General features: G+C 34.2%; 3 protein-coding genes across 5 annotated transcripts in view; 2 read left to right on the top strand and 1 right to left on the bottom strand.

Moving 5' to 3' along the window:
- Positions 1-1,690, bottom strand: part of LOC144838826 (procollagen galactosyltransferase 2-like) — a 28,275-nt gene extending 26,585 nt beyond the window's left edge. For all 3 annotated transcript variants that reach the window (XR_013611710.1, XM_078694325.1, XM_078694324.1), the window contains exon 1: positions 1,410-1,690. Coding sequence is in view for 2 of the 3 variants with exons in the window: in XM_078694325.1 (XP_078550451.1) it covers positions 1,410-1,615 (206 nt within the window). In the remaining variant the exon portion in view is untranslated. The remainder of the gene's footprint in view (positions 1-1,409) is intronic.
- LOC144838823 (rab-like protein 6) overlaps positions 1-17,731 on the top strand; it is a 273,930-nt gene that overhangs the window by 157,513 nt on the left and 98,686 nt on the right. The window lies entirely within an intron of this gene.
- Positions 2,042-8,769, top strand: LOC144837812 (uncharacterized). Its single transcript, XM_078693076.1, has 2 exons — positions 2,042-2,176; positions 4,339-8,769. Exon 2 carries the CDS (start codon positions 4,340-4,342, stop codon positions 5,999-6,001), a length of 1,662 nt encoding a protein of 553 aa, XP_078549202.1. The 5' UTR covers positions 2,042-2,176; position 4,339; the 3' UTR covers positions 6,002-8,769.

Genomic DNA, 17,731 nt, shown 5'->3' on the forward strand with positions numbered 1-17,731 from the left:
GACTGCATTTAAAATTATTTAAATAATTGCTTAACTTAGCTCTCCACTGGTTTTGGCTGTAACGACACTGATAGTGTCATCACACTACCAAGAAGAGGTCCCTTTATTGTATGTGCTTAGTTTAAAGGTCTGGACATCTATATTACATTCTATTCTACTAACCACAAATTGCTAACTCTGTCATATTAAACCATAGACACCATTTAAAGAACTGTAGCTCACCAATTCAATGTATTATGGCAATTTATTGTGAAAAATCAGCCGAATTTACTATAGATGTGGCCATCTATTGGTTGGATATAAAACAATTTACTTTAGTTTTTACACAGAAAACATTTAATATGGGTGTCCTAAAAAGTTACTGCCACAATTTGGTGTCACTGTAAATCCATGCAAATCACCTTAAGCTCAGCTGGAAACCTGTATCTTGACCTCAGGGTTAACTTTCGAACCTTAGTCATTCCGTCATACTATTGTAATGCGATCCAAAGTTGCCACATCACAAAATAAAAGAAGTCCCACTGACAGACCCAACTAGTAACCAACCAAATACAGTATAGTTTTTTTTTTTTTCACCCATTTACTAATCAACAAGCCTTCTAAGTTCTAAAATGATTTATTTTTACTGAATGGTTTTTGTCATGTGTTCTTTCATATAAAAAAATGGCTCAACACTACACAGCCTTTCATTAAGCACATTACTGTAGGTGTATTTATTACAACACATTTTCATGTTATTATATATATATACTGTATGTTTTGTAGATAGTTACCTTTTTGTAAATGTGTGTGTACTAATGTAAATTACCTTGTTAGTTGTCTTTGAATTATTTTTATTATATTGTTAATGTTTCTCTACTGAACCACTTTGGAAATCAGTCATTCAGTATAAAGACAGAATAAATAAATAAATTGTCTTCTCAATTTCTCTCCAAATTGTGAGTGATACAAAAGTATCTACAGTGTAGCGCCGCACCAAAATAATACGGTATAGTTTTACATTCTTTTTAAAAATGAATTCATGTACAAAATTTACTTTACTAAGCTATTAAAAAGTATTTGTTTAAATTATGCATCTCATCTCACCATCAAACTCTTTTTTATTAAAACCTTCTTCTTGGTTCAGACTCAATATTTTGCTACTACTAATAAAAGTCAGTAAAAGACTAAAGAAAGTTTTAAAAACTTTACTCGGCTGACGGATTTTGGTTCGACTGAATCAATTCCTGACAAATTCAAATAATAGAACCTTAACCAATCCACTGCAATTTGCAAACTGGATAAACATTAAGCTAAATAAAGACTACGCCATGTCCCTAGGCCTAGGCCGTACTGCAGTACTTTTATGCATGCTAGGCAAAGACCTTCGCTTCGCCGCCTGTTTGATTACATACACAGTACGAACTTACCATATCGAAATTCGATCCTTTGGATAGTCTTGGTTTTCTAAACACCCGAAAAAAGTTGGCAACGTGTGTGCTTTATTACGGACAAGTATTGGTATAAATATTGTTGGCCATAGCACTTCTGTTGGATCAGGCAGTTCAGCACTTTTGATTAAAATATCACTTTGAAAAATAAGAAAAATAAAGACCACATAAAGAACACGAAACATCTTCGTTGAACACCGTCTCCAATGTGCGCAAGTGGTAAAGTGCAGTGAAGCGTTGCATTCGTCGTGGCCGGCTTTTAATTTTATTATATTATATTCCTTTCTTTCACATTCATTCACCCCTCTCTATCTCTCCCCCCCCCCCCCCCTTTCCCACCCCCTACAAGTAAAATACGTACAGATGGCAGTCAATTAAAATATTGTATTTCAAACAGGATTTATCATTATTTAAAAGAAATAATTATAGGTTTTAAATATTAAAATGAATCATTGTATATATAATACACAGCGTAGTAGTTGTTTGGAGAGAGGGCGCTACAGCATAAACGTCAAGAAAAGACACGTGGTATGTGATGTCACGAGGAGGAGAGAAACAACAAAAAAGGGAATTCCCCTCTACTCCCCTTCTTGACTTTCCCACCAAACACACACAGATCTGGAATGAAAACGTTATATACGGGAGATCGAGACGGCTTGTCATTATACATATCGTTTGTTTGTTTTTGTTCGATCGTCAATTTGTCCAGATGATTGTGTTTTTAGTAGAGTTTCATTTGATTTAAGGTAATAATCAAGAACATCTACTCATGATGATTTAGGCTAGCTAGGCCTATTACTACTATTGTATCATCTGTAAAATCATTGAGATACACACTGGGTGTAGGCCTCCCACTGAGGACAGGTATAGAATAGAAGTAGTAGTAATAAGTTCCACCTCCTGCAAGACTAAAGGAACAAAAAGATGGGCATCTACCATGCCAAAACCACCACCTGCTGTTAGGTTCAGCATATACTGTATATAATGTTGTTTCTGTTCTAGGATTTTCCAACACTACTATTTATAGTATCAATCTCTTCTGTAAAAAAAAACCCTTTTGTTTGCTGATGCGATTTATGCTACGTGTAACTAGCTACCAATCTGAGCATGATCTTAGACGTCATCTCAGCTACTTAGATTTTGTTGTCAAATTTAGTTTTGAAATCAGTTTTACTGAGTGAGGTCAAGACAAAGCGATCTAAATGAGGTAACAATATTTTGCACTTAATATGGTATATATTTATGGGTTCATTTTTTTATAGGGCCAATTACTATTAAATACTGTCAATGATTTAGTATTTTATTATCATGGGCTTGTTTATCAATTAATGTTGCTTATCTATGCAAAATTGTGTTTGTTAATGTTATTGTTATAATATTTTGTTGAATTAATTCACTCAAAGCAAAAATGGTGATAAAAAATAATTAATCCCAGCTATTTTCTGTGATGCCTTTTGGTTATTTATTGGTTGATCTACTCGTACTTGTTTCTATTTATCATTAATTCTACGCCCACATAGAATTATTAAAGTACAACTAAAAACTTGTAGGACCAATCAATCAAGTTTTGAATGACTGGTCCAGTGGAAACAAAGAACTTACTTATTTTATTGTCAATTTTAGAATAATATTTAAATATTATTTTAGCAGTTTTTGTTTGTTTTGTGTACTATGTGTAAAATTTGCATTGTTTTAGGTTCAAATCAGACCCTTTGTGTTTCCACTTTTGTCCATAATTATTATACAATGCAAATGATTGAAAATAATATAAAACTAATAACTCAATATCATAACAATTTTATGGGCATGGTTATTGTTACTATAAGTATGCATTTATAATAAAGATTTATTAGGTAAATAAACTACCTAATCATCACAATGGATGATGCAATCACAATGTCTAATTTGATTGGTTATTTGATTTTAGTATGATGGGGAAAATCTAAATCTATTTTTAGATTTTTTAAATGGAATTTGACCTTTTGGGAAAAATACATAATGAATTGAGTAGCCTAGATATAAGTAATATCAATGTATTGTAACAAATTAACCGTAATAAAAAGTTGCAGAGTTAAAAACTTTATATGAAAAAAAATAAAAAATAAAACTACCTCAGGTACATATTATGCATAAGTGACAGATTAGATGTATCACTTCTTTAAACCCGGACCAGGATCCCAAATTTGGACCACATTTTATTATTATTTTCATACCTGCTATAGTGTTTAAAGATAGCAGACAATTTTCAAAAGCCGGAGAGCTGTTACTGAGCATCTTATTGTAACGTTAGGTTTTCACAAAAAATATTATTAAGAATAAAAAATAACAATAACAAAAAAAAAATAATAAAGATGATGAAAAAAAAGGATTCCTAGCAGGAATTGAACCAGAAATCTCAACTGTATAAAAACCTGGATATATAACCATAACAACAAACTCGCATTCACAAGGTTGTAATGCAATTAGCCTAATCACACTCGGCACTAAGACACAAAAATAAAAAAAAATTTTGGGGGAAATCATATGTAGGGGAATTATACTCTGATGGAGGTATGCACTCTCAGAGTGCCCTTCTTTTAGTTCTGCATTTCATCATACTATCTAATACATATAATTAAATATAATTTCCTGACCTAACAGTTAAATTCGTTATAATAATAGAGAGTGGTTAATTTGTAGCATAATGTCTTATTATGTAATGCGTTATAAACCTAACATTTAAAACTCAATTTAAATACAATACTTACCTGGTTTTTGGACAGCATGGTGTGTTCACGCAGGTTGGGTTGAAACGTTGTCATGTTATGTTATGTTGAAGTATAGAGTATTTAATAAACTTCACTTTACTGATAATAGTGGTCGATATATTTATTCGAGTCAGTAAAAGTACTTAATTTCTTTCTTCCAGGATGGAAGACCATATGAACAAAGATGACCATGATGCCTTTTTTGATTCTTCAGATCAAATAAGAAATCTCCATAGTAAATGTAATAGAATGCGTATTGTTCAAATCTGTGGAGGACCATTCAGTGGGAAACACCGGCAAGGAAGGGAATTGGCCCGGAAAGTAGCATTTGGTGCTAAATCTTATACGATGTCTTACTGCTTTCGAGTAGACCTGCTGTATGAGATGGAGTATGCACAAAATGAAAAAACGGAAGATACCTTGGTTAGGTTGGTATATGAACAATTGGAAGCTAGTGAACATTTTACAGAAAAAAATAAAAGAGACCCCAGGTTTCATCGATTTTTAAGGAGTCATAGTGACAAGTATTTTGTATTTGTTTTTGATGATGCTGATGTATTTGGGATGGGCAACGAGACCATTAGCTTGTTTTTACAAACTTTGAAGACTTGGACTGAAAAATGTCAAAATCTGTTTGTGATTTTCACCAGTCAGTATCAGTATACACTCTACAAAGGTGCATTGACACATTGTTGTAAGCCGCTGGATACATTTTCTGTCCAGTTTTTCAGACAACAAATAGACATTTTTAAGCACAACTGTACAGATGCTCCCGAGGTAACAGCAACAGATGAAGAGTTGAAAAAGCTTGCCGAACTAGTAGATCGTTGGCCCTTTCTTATCTTGGTTCTTGCAGATGGCTTGGTCGACGGTTTCACTGCGAAGGAATTGACAGAGCTTCTAATAAAGAAGCCACTTCTTACACTTAGTAATGAGGCAGCTTCCCAAACAGATCAACTGGATTCCAAGCTGAAATACATGGTGAATAGATTATCTCCTAGGATGAATAAATGTGTTCATCTTTTTGCAGATCTTCCAGATGGTGGAAAGGATGTAACTATACAAGAGATGATGCAAGTAACCATGCCAGATGAAGCAAGTACTGCAAACTTCAAACATGAAGTTGTATACCGTTTAAGGAACAGATCAATGTTAAACAGAAATCAAAACAATTGTAAAGTACTACCCTTTCTTGTGAATTGGTCAAAGGTCAACTTCCAGCCATCAACATTAACAAATCAATTTGTCATTGACATCTTCAACCTTATTGCTGAATCTTTGAATAATTATGTAAAGGGTGATGACAGTGAACTTCAAAGATGCTGGAAACAGGATGAACGTAAACTTGATGAATTATTGGAACAAATAAAAACATTTGATAGTAATGAACATAAAGGAGCTGAAGCTGATGAAGATTGTGATAGGCTCATACAAGCTGCTGAACGGTTTCTCAACTCAGCAACATCTAGTTGTAAGGATTCAGTTGCACGTTTCATAAAAGAGGCAAATGATGTTAAAATCTATTATTATGGCGATGGTCTTCTTAGTCCCGATCCATTACCTCTGAAGACAAGGACAGATTTTTCAAAGGACAACAGTAACCATGAGCCAACTCGGCCTGGACAGAATGGTACTAATGATGAACTATCCGTGTTTGAGTTTTCAAAAGACAACAGTAGCCATGAGCCAACTCGGCCTGAACAGGATGGTACTAATGATGAACCATCCTTGCTGGATTTTTCACACATTAGCCTGCATGAGCAGGCAACTGCTGAAGATGGTGGAAGAATTGTTCCTGGCAGTAAATCATTTCAATACCTTTAAATCTCAACAATAGCAAGACAAGACTAAGACTAAGTAAATGACTGCTGTTATGACAACAACTTAAGTTAGTATATCATAGACTCTGGTAATGGTATCTGTCAATTAACTTATTTATTTCAAAATGGTTTGGGTAAGCTTAGCAAACCCTAGATTGAAATGTTACGCTTCATATCAAAACATGCAAGCCTCAAACCGTTACATTCCCACATAATTTAAATAGATTACGGTTAAATAAATTTTACCTGTAGTATTAATATTTTAAGCTGGAAAATTGAAAAAAAATACCAATACCTGTTTAAACAGGTCAGGCTTATTTGTTTAAATGGGTCAAGCTTACAACTTTTTTAAACTGGTTAAGTTTACTTGTTTAAACAGGTCAGGCTTATTTGTTTAAATGGGTCAAGCTTACAACTTTTTTAAACTGGTTAAGTTTACTTGTTTAAACAGGTCAGGCTTATTTGTTTAAAAGGGTCAAGCTTACAACTTTTTAAACTGGTCAAGCTTATTTTTTAAAAGGTCAAGATTATTTGTTTAAACGGGTGAAGCTTATTTGTTTAAACAGGTCAAGCTTATTTGTTTAAACGAATCAAGCTTACAACTTTTTTAAACTGGTCAAGCTTATTATTTAAAAGGTCAAGCTTATGTGTTTAAACGGATCAAGCTTACAACATGTTTAAAATGGTCGAGCTTATTTGTTTAAAAAGTAAAGCTTATTTGTTTAAACTGGTCAAGTGTTTCTGCTTAAACAGCTTATTTGTTTGAAAAGGTAAAGCTTATTATGTACGTACATGAGCGGTATTGCTGTAACAAAATCATGTAATTGGCGAGTTGTATAAAAACACAGAAAAAGATGTATGTTTAAATCTGTCATGGGTACTAGCATGGAGAAAAAAAAAAATTAATTAATTAATTATTATAATTATTTTTTCCTCCATGGTACTAGTATCACAGATTTTGTAATATATTTCTTTTTTTCATTAATTTTTATATATACAATGTATCTTAAAATGTCAAAAGACAGCAGTTCTCTTTGCTTTTACATTGCTTTAATCAATCAATTTAATCATCAAATCAAATCAAATCAAAATCAACATTTATTTCCAAAAAGGTGGCGTCACCAAAAAAGCAAAAGCTTGTGTCAGGGACGCCAAAACAAAACATTCAAAAGCAGAACATATAAAATAAGACACAGAAATGAAAATAACAATAAAACGAAAAGCGGTACATATCAATTGCAGTATAAATCATATTAATGCATTTTTACTATTGCTAAAGGTAAATATATTAACAAAGAAAACAAAAACAAAAAAACAAAAAACATGTAATATTAATGTTCATTATTTTATTTTGAAGTGTAAAACACAATTATTATTATTAATGTTTTGAATATTTTATCCCGGTATGACTGGAATATAGATTCCATTAAATATGTTTCTGTATATATACTATGTTTATAACATTTTGTTTACATTATTTTATACATTATTTTATCTTCCCAGTTTGGTATATTATTTAGTTTGAAGGCGTTTTTCTATATCTGTAAAAATACTGTAGATCAGGTTTTCATTTTCTTTTCTTCTTACAATTCTTTTAAAGTATTATTTATTAAGTATTTAATAGTTCCGTGTGTGTGCAGTCAATGTAAAATTAATTTAATATTATTTATTAAAACTGTAAATCTTTATTATGCGATAACTAACAAATCATTTAAAGGCTGAACAGTAATTATTTATGTATATAGCAGTATTACAATTTGACATTGTGAATGGAAGATTTATTTAATTTGTAGGCTACTTTATAATATTCTAAATAACAAAGCACATACTTTTTGCCATCAAACATAACATTATTATACATGTACTTCCTGCTGGTGTATTTGATGAGGTACTTTGAATTACAAATAGTATAGGTGCCCGGTAAAATCATACATTATCAAACACTTGCAAATAATATTTACATGTACATACTTAGATGATGTTTTGATGATGGTTTTGTAATTTGTTTAAAATTGTATTCTATTATATGACATTTTACTTTGCTTTACAACGTTTTGTTGTATTCAATAAGTTTGATGCAAAACCTATGTGATGTATTTGTTTGCCATGTAAACAGGAAATATTTCCAATGTACCATAAATAAGTCATACAATTTAGTAGGTGATATTATGAGTTAGTATACAATACAATACCACTGAAAACGATGTTATTTTTGTTGGTTACGCTTCCATGCACAGTATTGTTAAGTCTTCCATTCCGAGAAAAAGACCTATTATTGTTCCTTGAAAACATATTGTACTTTCATTTTATGTAGGCCCACAAAAGTGGTATACTAATTATCACGAAACATGGTTGGTAGTGCTAAAATTGAATTACTATTATTTTCTATACTGGTATATATTTTTTGATAGACTTGGCACTTCCCCGTTTAAAAAATCTTGTGCTCTGTAACTAATAATTTAATGTATTCCAAAATCCAAATACAGGGTTTGTTGTGTGTGTTAAGGTGTGTGTGTTTTTGTATTTGCTTAGCCACTTCGATCAAATCATTGCCAGCCTTGTTAATATTATTGTCGAACAATAAACATTCATGTGCTTAATAGTTTTATCTTTAGTACTGTAATTTGAATTGGATTAATATTTCCTCGGAAGTTTAGCATTCATCGGTGGAATTCCCCAAAACTATTCTGTAACTGATTGCACCATCGCCGATAGTCTGGGTTCCAGACGGAGTTTTGTTTTAATATTATTAAAAAGATAAATATTTTGGCACATTTAGCGTTTCATACGTATACTACTTGAGCTTGGATTTCAGAAAAAAATCGAAATAAAAACAAAAATTTGTTTAAAGACAATGAATACAGACTTGTGGCAAGTCTACATCACCGTATTGAGTTCTTTGCATTCGTCGGTGAAATTCCCTTACCTTCTTTTTTAGCACTGTGGTTAAAATACATTTAGTAGAAAAGTGTAAAAACAGCCACCAATGACATGGGGGAGGGAGGGAGACATACAGACAGACGGACGGTCACTAATGGACTGTAAAAACTAAATATTATACTTACGTTTCTCCATGTTCTGACGAAACAAAAATGAAATCTACTGCCCTCAAACATAACTGATTAAAACAGTTTTTCAATGAAAGATCTGTGCCCTTTTCGCGTCAAAAACTAATGACTGGTGTTACAATATTGGAATGGAAAACGCTAATTTGCTCCGATTCACCTGTAAAAAAGTTCTGGCCTACTAAATCTTGCAAACTGTGTATACAGGCTAAGGAATCCCTTTGCAAAGAAAGATATTGTGTGCCTCCTTTCGCCGTCAACACAATAGTTAGGTATTAAGATGGAAAAACGCCAAGAAAACACGATGACTTCGCTCAGAATCCACCCTTTATTAACCATATTCCTCCGTGACACACTCTATACCTATACCTGTACCGACACTAAACCATGCAAAACGGTGTACTAGGCTTAAGGAATCCCTTTGCAAAGAAAGATATGTACCTTCTTTCGCGTCATAATGAGAAAGGTGTTAAAAGATGGAAAAACGCCAAGAAAACACGAGGAATTCGGTCAGACTGCACACCCTTTAACGATATTCCTCCGTGACACACTCTATACCTAGTACCGACACTAAACCTTGCAAAACGGTGTACTAGGCTTAAGGAATCCTTCTGCAAAGAAAGATATTTGCCTTCTTTCGCGTCATAATGAGAAAGGTGTTAAAAGATGGAAAAACGCCAAGAAAACGCGAGGAATTCGCTAAGAGACTGCACACCCTTTAACGATATTCCTCCGTGACACACTCTATACCTAGTACCGACACTAAAGCTTGCAAAACGGTGTACTAGGCTTAAGGAATCCTTTTGCAAAGAAAGATATTTGCCTTCTTTCGCGTCATAATGAGAAAGGTGTTAAAAGATGGAAAAACGCCAAGAAAACGCGAGGACTTCGCTCAGACTCCACACCCTAGCTAAGCCATATTCCTCTGTGACACATTCTATACCTAGTACCGACACTTAACCGGTGTACTAGGGCATATCTTAAGCCTCAATAGGATGAGCATTCGGTTTATAAATTAGCCTAATTAAATTGTCTCAAAATAGAAGGCGTTCGGAAGTAGGAACACGTGTGGAGAATTTGATGTGTTTACTAGGCCTACTTGGAAGAAGTTTTGAAAAATAAGTTAAACATTCGGAAATAGGAGTCTACCTGATAAGTGACAGGACTACCGGTATTACAGGATACGCCAGAAGTTTGACTTCTTTGAAACATATCCACCAGCCAACACTCATCTTGTTATAAATTGTAGGCTTATTATTAATGATAGGAACACTTTCTGAACACAGACTTCCCACACAGATATCTATAGGCGAACCTTCTTCTTTTCAATGTACTCACGCGCCTATCTAATGGACGTCGTATGTCAACATAAAATAACTTTCTGGGCGCCACATCTCCCACAAATTATTAAATTATGGACAAAAATAATCTATAAATGTATTCACTAAATCCAATCTCAAGATAACTAATTAGACGGAAACAAATAAAGTATAAATTTTGTAAAAAAATGATATTACTTTTTAATCGTATTTGATCATTCCAAGTGCCATTGATTTGAGCAGAATAATCACGTACTACACAAAAAAAAAAATCAATGTTTAAAATCTAAAACTCGAATGTGACAATTCACATTCAATTATGTTAAAACGACTTAAGTTGAGCTTTTAACATTCGACGAAATTGATGACCAATTTTAATGCCCCTTTCTAATTTATATCACTCGACAAGTTTTAATATTTGCACTAAAATTGCCTATTTTAAGTGGGACACTATTACCTAAACGTTAAACTCATGCGATGATTTAGGCACAGCGCATGCGCACGATGAATGAGTATGCTAAATTGAAAAATCCATGGAACTATAATTATAGTTCCATGATTTATCGAACTTTAAAGGATGTCACATTCATTTAAATTGAAGTTTGTAAATTATATAACAATATTATCTGTTTTCTAACTAATGATAAATCTAAATTTTCTGCCAATTATTCCATAAACATAGACGTTTGTCTCATCGTAGATGAAGCTAAGGAAACTCAATGGTGGTCATATCTGATTACATTTAAGTTTTAAAATTATATAAAAAATGATGTATTATCTGTTTCACGATCATATATTACACATTATGACATTACACTAATTTAAAAAAAATATTATTCGAACAAAATTCATCATGACAATTTTAAACTGAAATTTGAACTATCTGCAACGATCGTTAACACTAAAAAAAAATACGAAAAATAAAAAGTAACAAATGACTTTGCCAGAATTGTTGTAAAATATACCGGTTATTTAATAAACAAATATATGAAATCAATTTCATATTAATTTGAATTACTCATATCGCATCTGTTATATTATTTATGAAAAATGACCGCTGTTATGTAATTCAACAATTATTGTTGCACCGGAATATAAATCTGAGAATATCAATCTGAGAATACCATACGACGTGTTCACATGCACTATAGATTTGTGTTAACTGATACGAATCATATCAGAGTAAAGTACTATTTATACTATATCGATCGACGATAGATAAACATACATGTTACAATACATAAGAAATTGTTTTCATCCTAGAACTTATGACAACCATTCATGCAGTCTGTCAATGCAACTCCCTGTCTGCCTTCAGTTTAACTCCAATAGGTTTTATTTATTTATTTTTTATTTGTAAGTTATATTTTAAATGTGTAATTAATTTTTAAACTTAATGAATGTTTGTGCAATTTGTTCAGTTAACTGTTTTTCACAGGACCCAAGTGGAAATAAGGAAACCTTTCTTGGCTATCCTTGTGATCAAGGTATGTTCCTTTGCGCAAATGTTTTCTATTTAAGTTTTTGATATTTATGTACAGTATTTTAATTGGCTTAGATTACTTAATAAATAAACGCAAACTAAAACTCAAGAGGTAGACTCCGTCCGATGTAACATAGGCCTACAACGCACGTTAGAAATAAATTGAAGCGCTCCCATCCTGGCGTGCTAAAACAAAATGTGGTTGGTGGTATCTTATTTAGTACCATTGGTAGAGAAGAAGTCACATATGCCGAAGAATTCGCAGACAATTCCAATTGTCTCATTTTGAAAATCTTAAATCCTTGCGTTGCGTCCGAGAAAAAGAGTTGACCAATCACAAGCGAAAGTTCGGATGACACAGTGTTTAAGACGGCCATGCGTTGCGTCCTAGAACCCAAGAATATCTTTAATCTAAATTTGATGCGCGCGTGATGGGGATTGTACTCACCCGTCAGCGCGCCATAATATGTCTTTTCATAGCGTCATTGCTTAGTGGTGGGGCACATGGAAAGATGCTATCTGCTACCTGTCATTTGGAATTTCATAAATGTACTTTTACTGTCATTCACGGAAGGATGACATTTGAATTTTTTCGTTTGGAATTCCTATAATAAAATGTAGATTTGTTGCTGTAATTCACGGTGACTCATCACGTTCAGAATTAAGAAAGTGTTGCTGTACTTTTCATGCCATCAGACCATTGATAGATAATAAATAAGCAACAATCCGACAATAATGCAATATTTGATCTCCTGACTAAATCATCTGAAATTGTGAAGTGTACACTCACCTCCGAAAACTTGACAGGTAAGATAATATTTATTGAACTGGCGTTCCATAGTTGTCAGTTTCCCCCTTCATTTGCAGTGGTTTTTTCATCTTGAAAGGGTGGTCAGTCTGCCAAAAGACGTTTCTGGTTTGAACAGTTCGTTATTTAAAGCTCCGTCTACACTATCAAACTTGTTGTGACGATAAAATGTGATGTCCCAAATATGGAAGTGATATACCCAAATATGGTAGTGATATGACATCATGTCCATGTATAGGCACATCACATTTTTTTGTCACAAAGTTTGATAGTGTAGACAGAGCTTTAGATTTTATTCTTTCTATTGTGACAGCAAAATGTTAATGGAAATAAGAAATAAATGCTATAAACACAAATAATCAAGTCAATTGACACAAGGAAACCTAACAACAGGACACTGAGCTCACTTTGCCAAGATAGGAACTCGTAACAGTCCTTTGATCTTATATGTCTGGCTGCGACAAATCCCAGTAGTACTATAGGCCTATGTATGTTCTCCGCGACGCAAGATGTTAACGGGCGGCGTAGAACTGATCATGTCGCAGCCACAGATAAACCCTTTGATCTCAGCATCATGTTAGATTGCCTTGGTTGACGTAACGGTAACAAGCGTGGAGTACCAGCAAACAGACCAACCGACGATGGTTTGCCGATAAACAACCACTGAATGACATTATAAAGCTCTGTCAACAATATCAAACTAGTTTGACAAAAAAACGTGCGATGTGCACAAATATGGTAGTGATATGCTTAAATATGGTGTGATATGACATCATCATGTCCATATGGGCACATAAAATGTTTTTGTCACATAAAGTTTGATAGTGTAGACAGAGCTTAAGGCCTACTTCCAACCGACGGGTTCACTATAAGGCTGAATATAATTCCCTTAAAATAATATGTAATATTTTCACAAACAAAAACGTAATTTATCTGTAATTTGGAAAGAGTTATGTCGTCGTCCAACATTAGTACCACGAAAACCTATAAAAATGCAACGCAATTTGCTCTTTTTATAATTTCGTTTAAAAACATTTACATAAATAACGATATTAATTGTTATATTATAAAAATATTTCAAACATTTTCTTTTCAAACGATAAAAAAATGTTCATTGAATGAAAACATTCTATCATAAATCAACAAGTATAAGGTTGTGTTGATTTTATATAATAGAACCCAAACGAACTTATTATTTACGATGTGTTTAATTACAATTTAGACATGTAGGCTAGGTTACAAGTACTTACAAAAGTGTAGGCCAGGTTACACCAAGTACTGACAAAAGTGTAGGCTATGTTAAAAGTTACTGACAAAAGTGTAGGCTAGGTTACAAGCTTACATAAGTGTAGGTTAGGTTACAGGCTGCTGACAAGATTTCAAACTAGATCATAATTTATTTACAATGTACTTTTGCTGTCAATTCAGAAAAAAGGTGCTATACCTACTGTGTGGGATGGGGGACGAACTTAATATTTAAGGTCACATTATGTCTTTAATTAAGTGTCCTCTGTGTATGGTACCACTGGTGTACCCAAAACACAACGTCGACGTCCTATGTCTCGTTTCTGTATGCGGGATGGGGGAACGAGTATGAATTCAAGGCGGTATCCACGGGGTTCCCAAAACATAATGACGTCCTGTGTCTTATTTCTGTAGTATGCGGGATGGGGGAACGAGTATGAATTCAAAGCGGTATCCACTGGGGTACCCAAAACAAACGACGTCCTATGTCTTATTTCTGTAGTATGCGGGATGAGGGAACGAATATGAATTCAAGGCGGTATCCACGGGGGTACCCAAAACACAACGACGTCCTATGTCTTGTTTCTGTATGCGGGATGGGGGAACGAATATGAATTCAAGGCTGTATCCACGGGGGTACCCAAAACACAACGACGTCCTATGTCTTGTTTCTGTATGCGGGATGGGGGAACGAGTATGAATTCAAGGCGGTATCCACGGGATACTCAAAACATAACGACGTCCTGTGTCTTATTTCTGTATTATGCGGGATGGGGAACGAATATGAATTCAAGGCGGTATCCACGTGTGTACCCAGAACACAATGACGTCCTATGTCTTGTTTCTGTATGCGGGATGGGGGAACGAGTATGAATTCAAGGCGGTATCCACGGGATACCCAAAACATAACGACGTCCTATGTCTTATTTCTGTAGTATGAGGGATGGGGGAACGAGTATGAATTCAAGGCGGTATCCACGGGGTACCCAAAAACATAATGACGTCCTGTGTCTTATTTCTGTAGTATGCGGGATGGGGGAACGAGTATGAATTCAAGGCTGTATCCACTGGTGTACCCAAAATACAACGACGTCCTATGTCTTATTTCTGTAGTATGCGGCATAGGGGAACGAGTATGAATTCAAGGCTGTATCTTTTCAAATCTGTCTTTCTTTTTTATATTTATATAATGATTTATTATTATTAACTATTTTGTAATATCACGAACTTGTGTAAAAACAATCAAGTTGCACTGTATACACCAGTCTCGATCGTGAATAAATAAAGTTTATTATACTGTGTTCTAAAATGTGTCTATGATACTGCACATTTAATGCCATATATGGAGATGATGGTATAATGGGGTGACAAATAGGCCTAGACGTAATACGAGCGTTTAACGCCGAAACACATTTCATTGTGGGGGTAAAAAGTGCAAAGGAGTATTTTTGTTTAGAATCGCGATAAATACAGCTGTATTTTGTAGCCTTGCTGTTGACGTATCCAAAATAAAACCTTTCAAGCTACTGAGTTTGATGTCGCGACCTGTACCAATTTATCACTGGGGTGAATTCAGAAAACGCGTAGTGTACAGGCTATGGAAAGCCAAACCCGCCAAAAATACATAATACCTACCATCCACCAATAATTCAAGCCATCCAATCTTATCTCTTGCGAACTATGTGATCAGATTGGATGGCTTGAATATGTACGAATGAATTATTGGTGGATGGTATGTATTTTTGGCGGGGTTGGCTTTCCATAACAGGTCTGCGGCCTAGTCGCTCAGTAACGGACAAGTACGAATCCAATATGTCGGGCAGGGGTGGGAGGTTTGCTGGGAGTATGAGGGGGGGATGTTGCAGAGTATTAGATGTGTGGAGGGAATCCTTAGCCTTTTTATAATAGTCGCCTAATGATCGCCCACGCACATGGCATATTATGTTTTGATACCGGCACTATTTTGCCTGGAAGCACATAATAACAGAAACAAATACAATGTACAACTTTTAAACACTGGCTCAGGCTTACATGAGTAAATCAAAAAGTAGGTCTAACGCTTTTGATAAATAATTAAAACGTTTGGACTTGAATCTTTTTTTTGTCCCTCAAAAAAGTTGGAAAGATTTCAAACACATAGTGATTACATAAGTAACATTTCTATAATATGAACAAAAAATGGATTTATATAACTGAACCTACACACCTGTTTGACTTGTTCTTCTGATTCGTCATCGTTAATCACTATATAAGCTGGAAAGTGATTGAACAATATTAATGTTTCAAAATAAGTTATGCAGAATATGACATCGTTAAGCTTGGTTCGCACTAGGACGCAATGCTAGAACGTAAGCGTAACGTAAGCGATTTGACCAATCAGAAGCGTTGAATTCGAATTGTCGCTTGTCATTGGTCAACTCGCTTGCGTTGTGTCTCGTCCTTGCGTTGCGGGGAACCACGCTTTAGTATTACATTAGGCCTAACTAAAATTGTGAAATGGAATATAACTTGTATAACTCCAGCGTATACACCTGTTTGTTCTTTACATTCGTCATGATGTTAATCGTCATAAGCCTAGAGAGTTATTAAACAAAATGATACAATTGTTCCAAAAGTAATGGGCTGAAATGGCCATGAATTTTTCTATTTCTTTAACATCGTGCCAATTATAAAATGAGCACTACCATGCTTCGCAGCTCAAAAAATCGTCACTCGAGGGTGTGGTGTAGTTTAGCTGGTTCGAGACCGAAATTAATAAAAAGATCAGATATATCTAAGTTATGAATTTTACCGGGTAAGTTGTTCCAAATTCTGGTAACACGTGGGATATATGATTGAAAAGAAGATTCTGTTCTGCAGCGACGAATATCAAAAAGAGTACCAACAGAAGAGCTACGAGTAACACGTTGTGGATTACGAATATTAAATAAATTATCAGTATTAATTATATTAAATATCTGTAGCAATTTCAAATAATGAACATTCCCTTTCTCGTAAGAATTGAATAACTTTAAAAGATACCAGACGCCTATAACATAATGGTAATCAATTGCATGTTTGAAGTCAGCTTCAAAATTATTTAAAATAAATTTAGTTGCTCTACGCTGAACTCCCTCAAGTTGTATTATATAAGTTTTATAATTGGGAGAGCAGACAGTAGAACAGTATTCTAGGTACGAACAATACTTAAATAAAAAGACCGTTTTACATACGAATTACTGTGGAAACTAACAGTAACACATTTAACCAAGCTTTAATGTCCGAACAGTCTTTGAGCGTGGCCTGTGACGTTATTTTTTTAATGGACTGGCTAATAGGTCAAAACGTTTCACTTTGAAACATGTATGTACACACCCTTTTTTGTTAATGTAATCTGTATTTACTGTTGTCACATCAAGGATACACGAGTTCAATGTTTAATATAAAAAAACATGGAATTTAATCCGAAATCTAAGTCTACCTCCTGTTTTTCACGTAACATGGGATCATGTACAACCACAAACATCAAGAACGTGTGCATTCTGCAGTGAATACATGGCAGCAGTTGTTCAGTAGATTAGATGACAAGTGCCATACTATAAACTCTGGAGTGGGGTGTGCCTGGAAAACAAGGAACTGACGGAGACTGCCAACTGGTACATCTGTGACATGGACAAAAAAAAAAGATATGTTTAACATGAAAAAAATGTATTTAAATAACGGTGGAGTATGTTCTAGACGGTTAGTTGACTTAATGTTGTATCTAGATACACATTTTGGCACGCATGGCGTTTCATACATATAATCGAAATACCGACTGGAATAACATAAGAAA

Source organism: Antedon bifida, chromosome 3 (assembly GCF_963402885.1).
Source record: "Antedon bifida chromosome 3, ecAntBifi1.1, whole genome shotgun sequence".
Lineage (NCBI taxonomy): Eukaryota > Metazoa > Echinodermata > Crinoidea > Comatulida > Antedonidae > Antedon > Antedon bifida.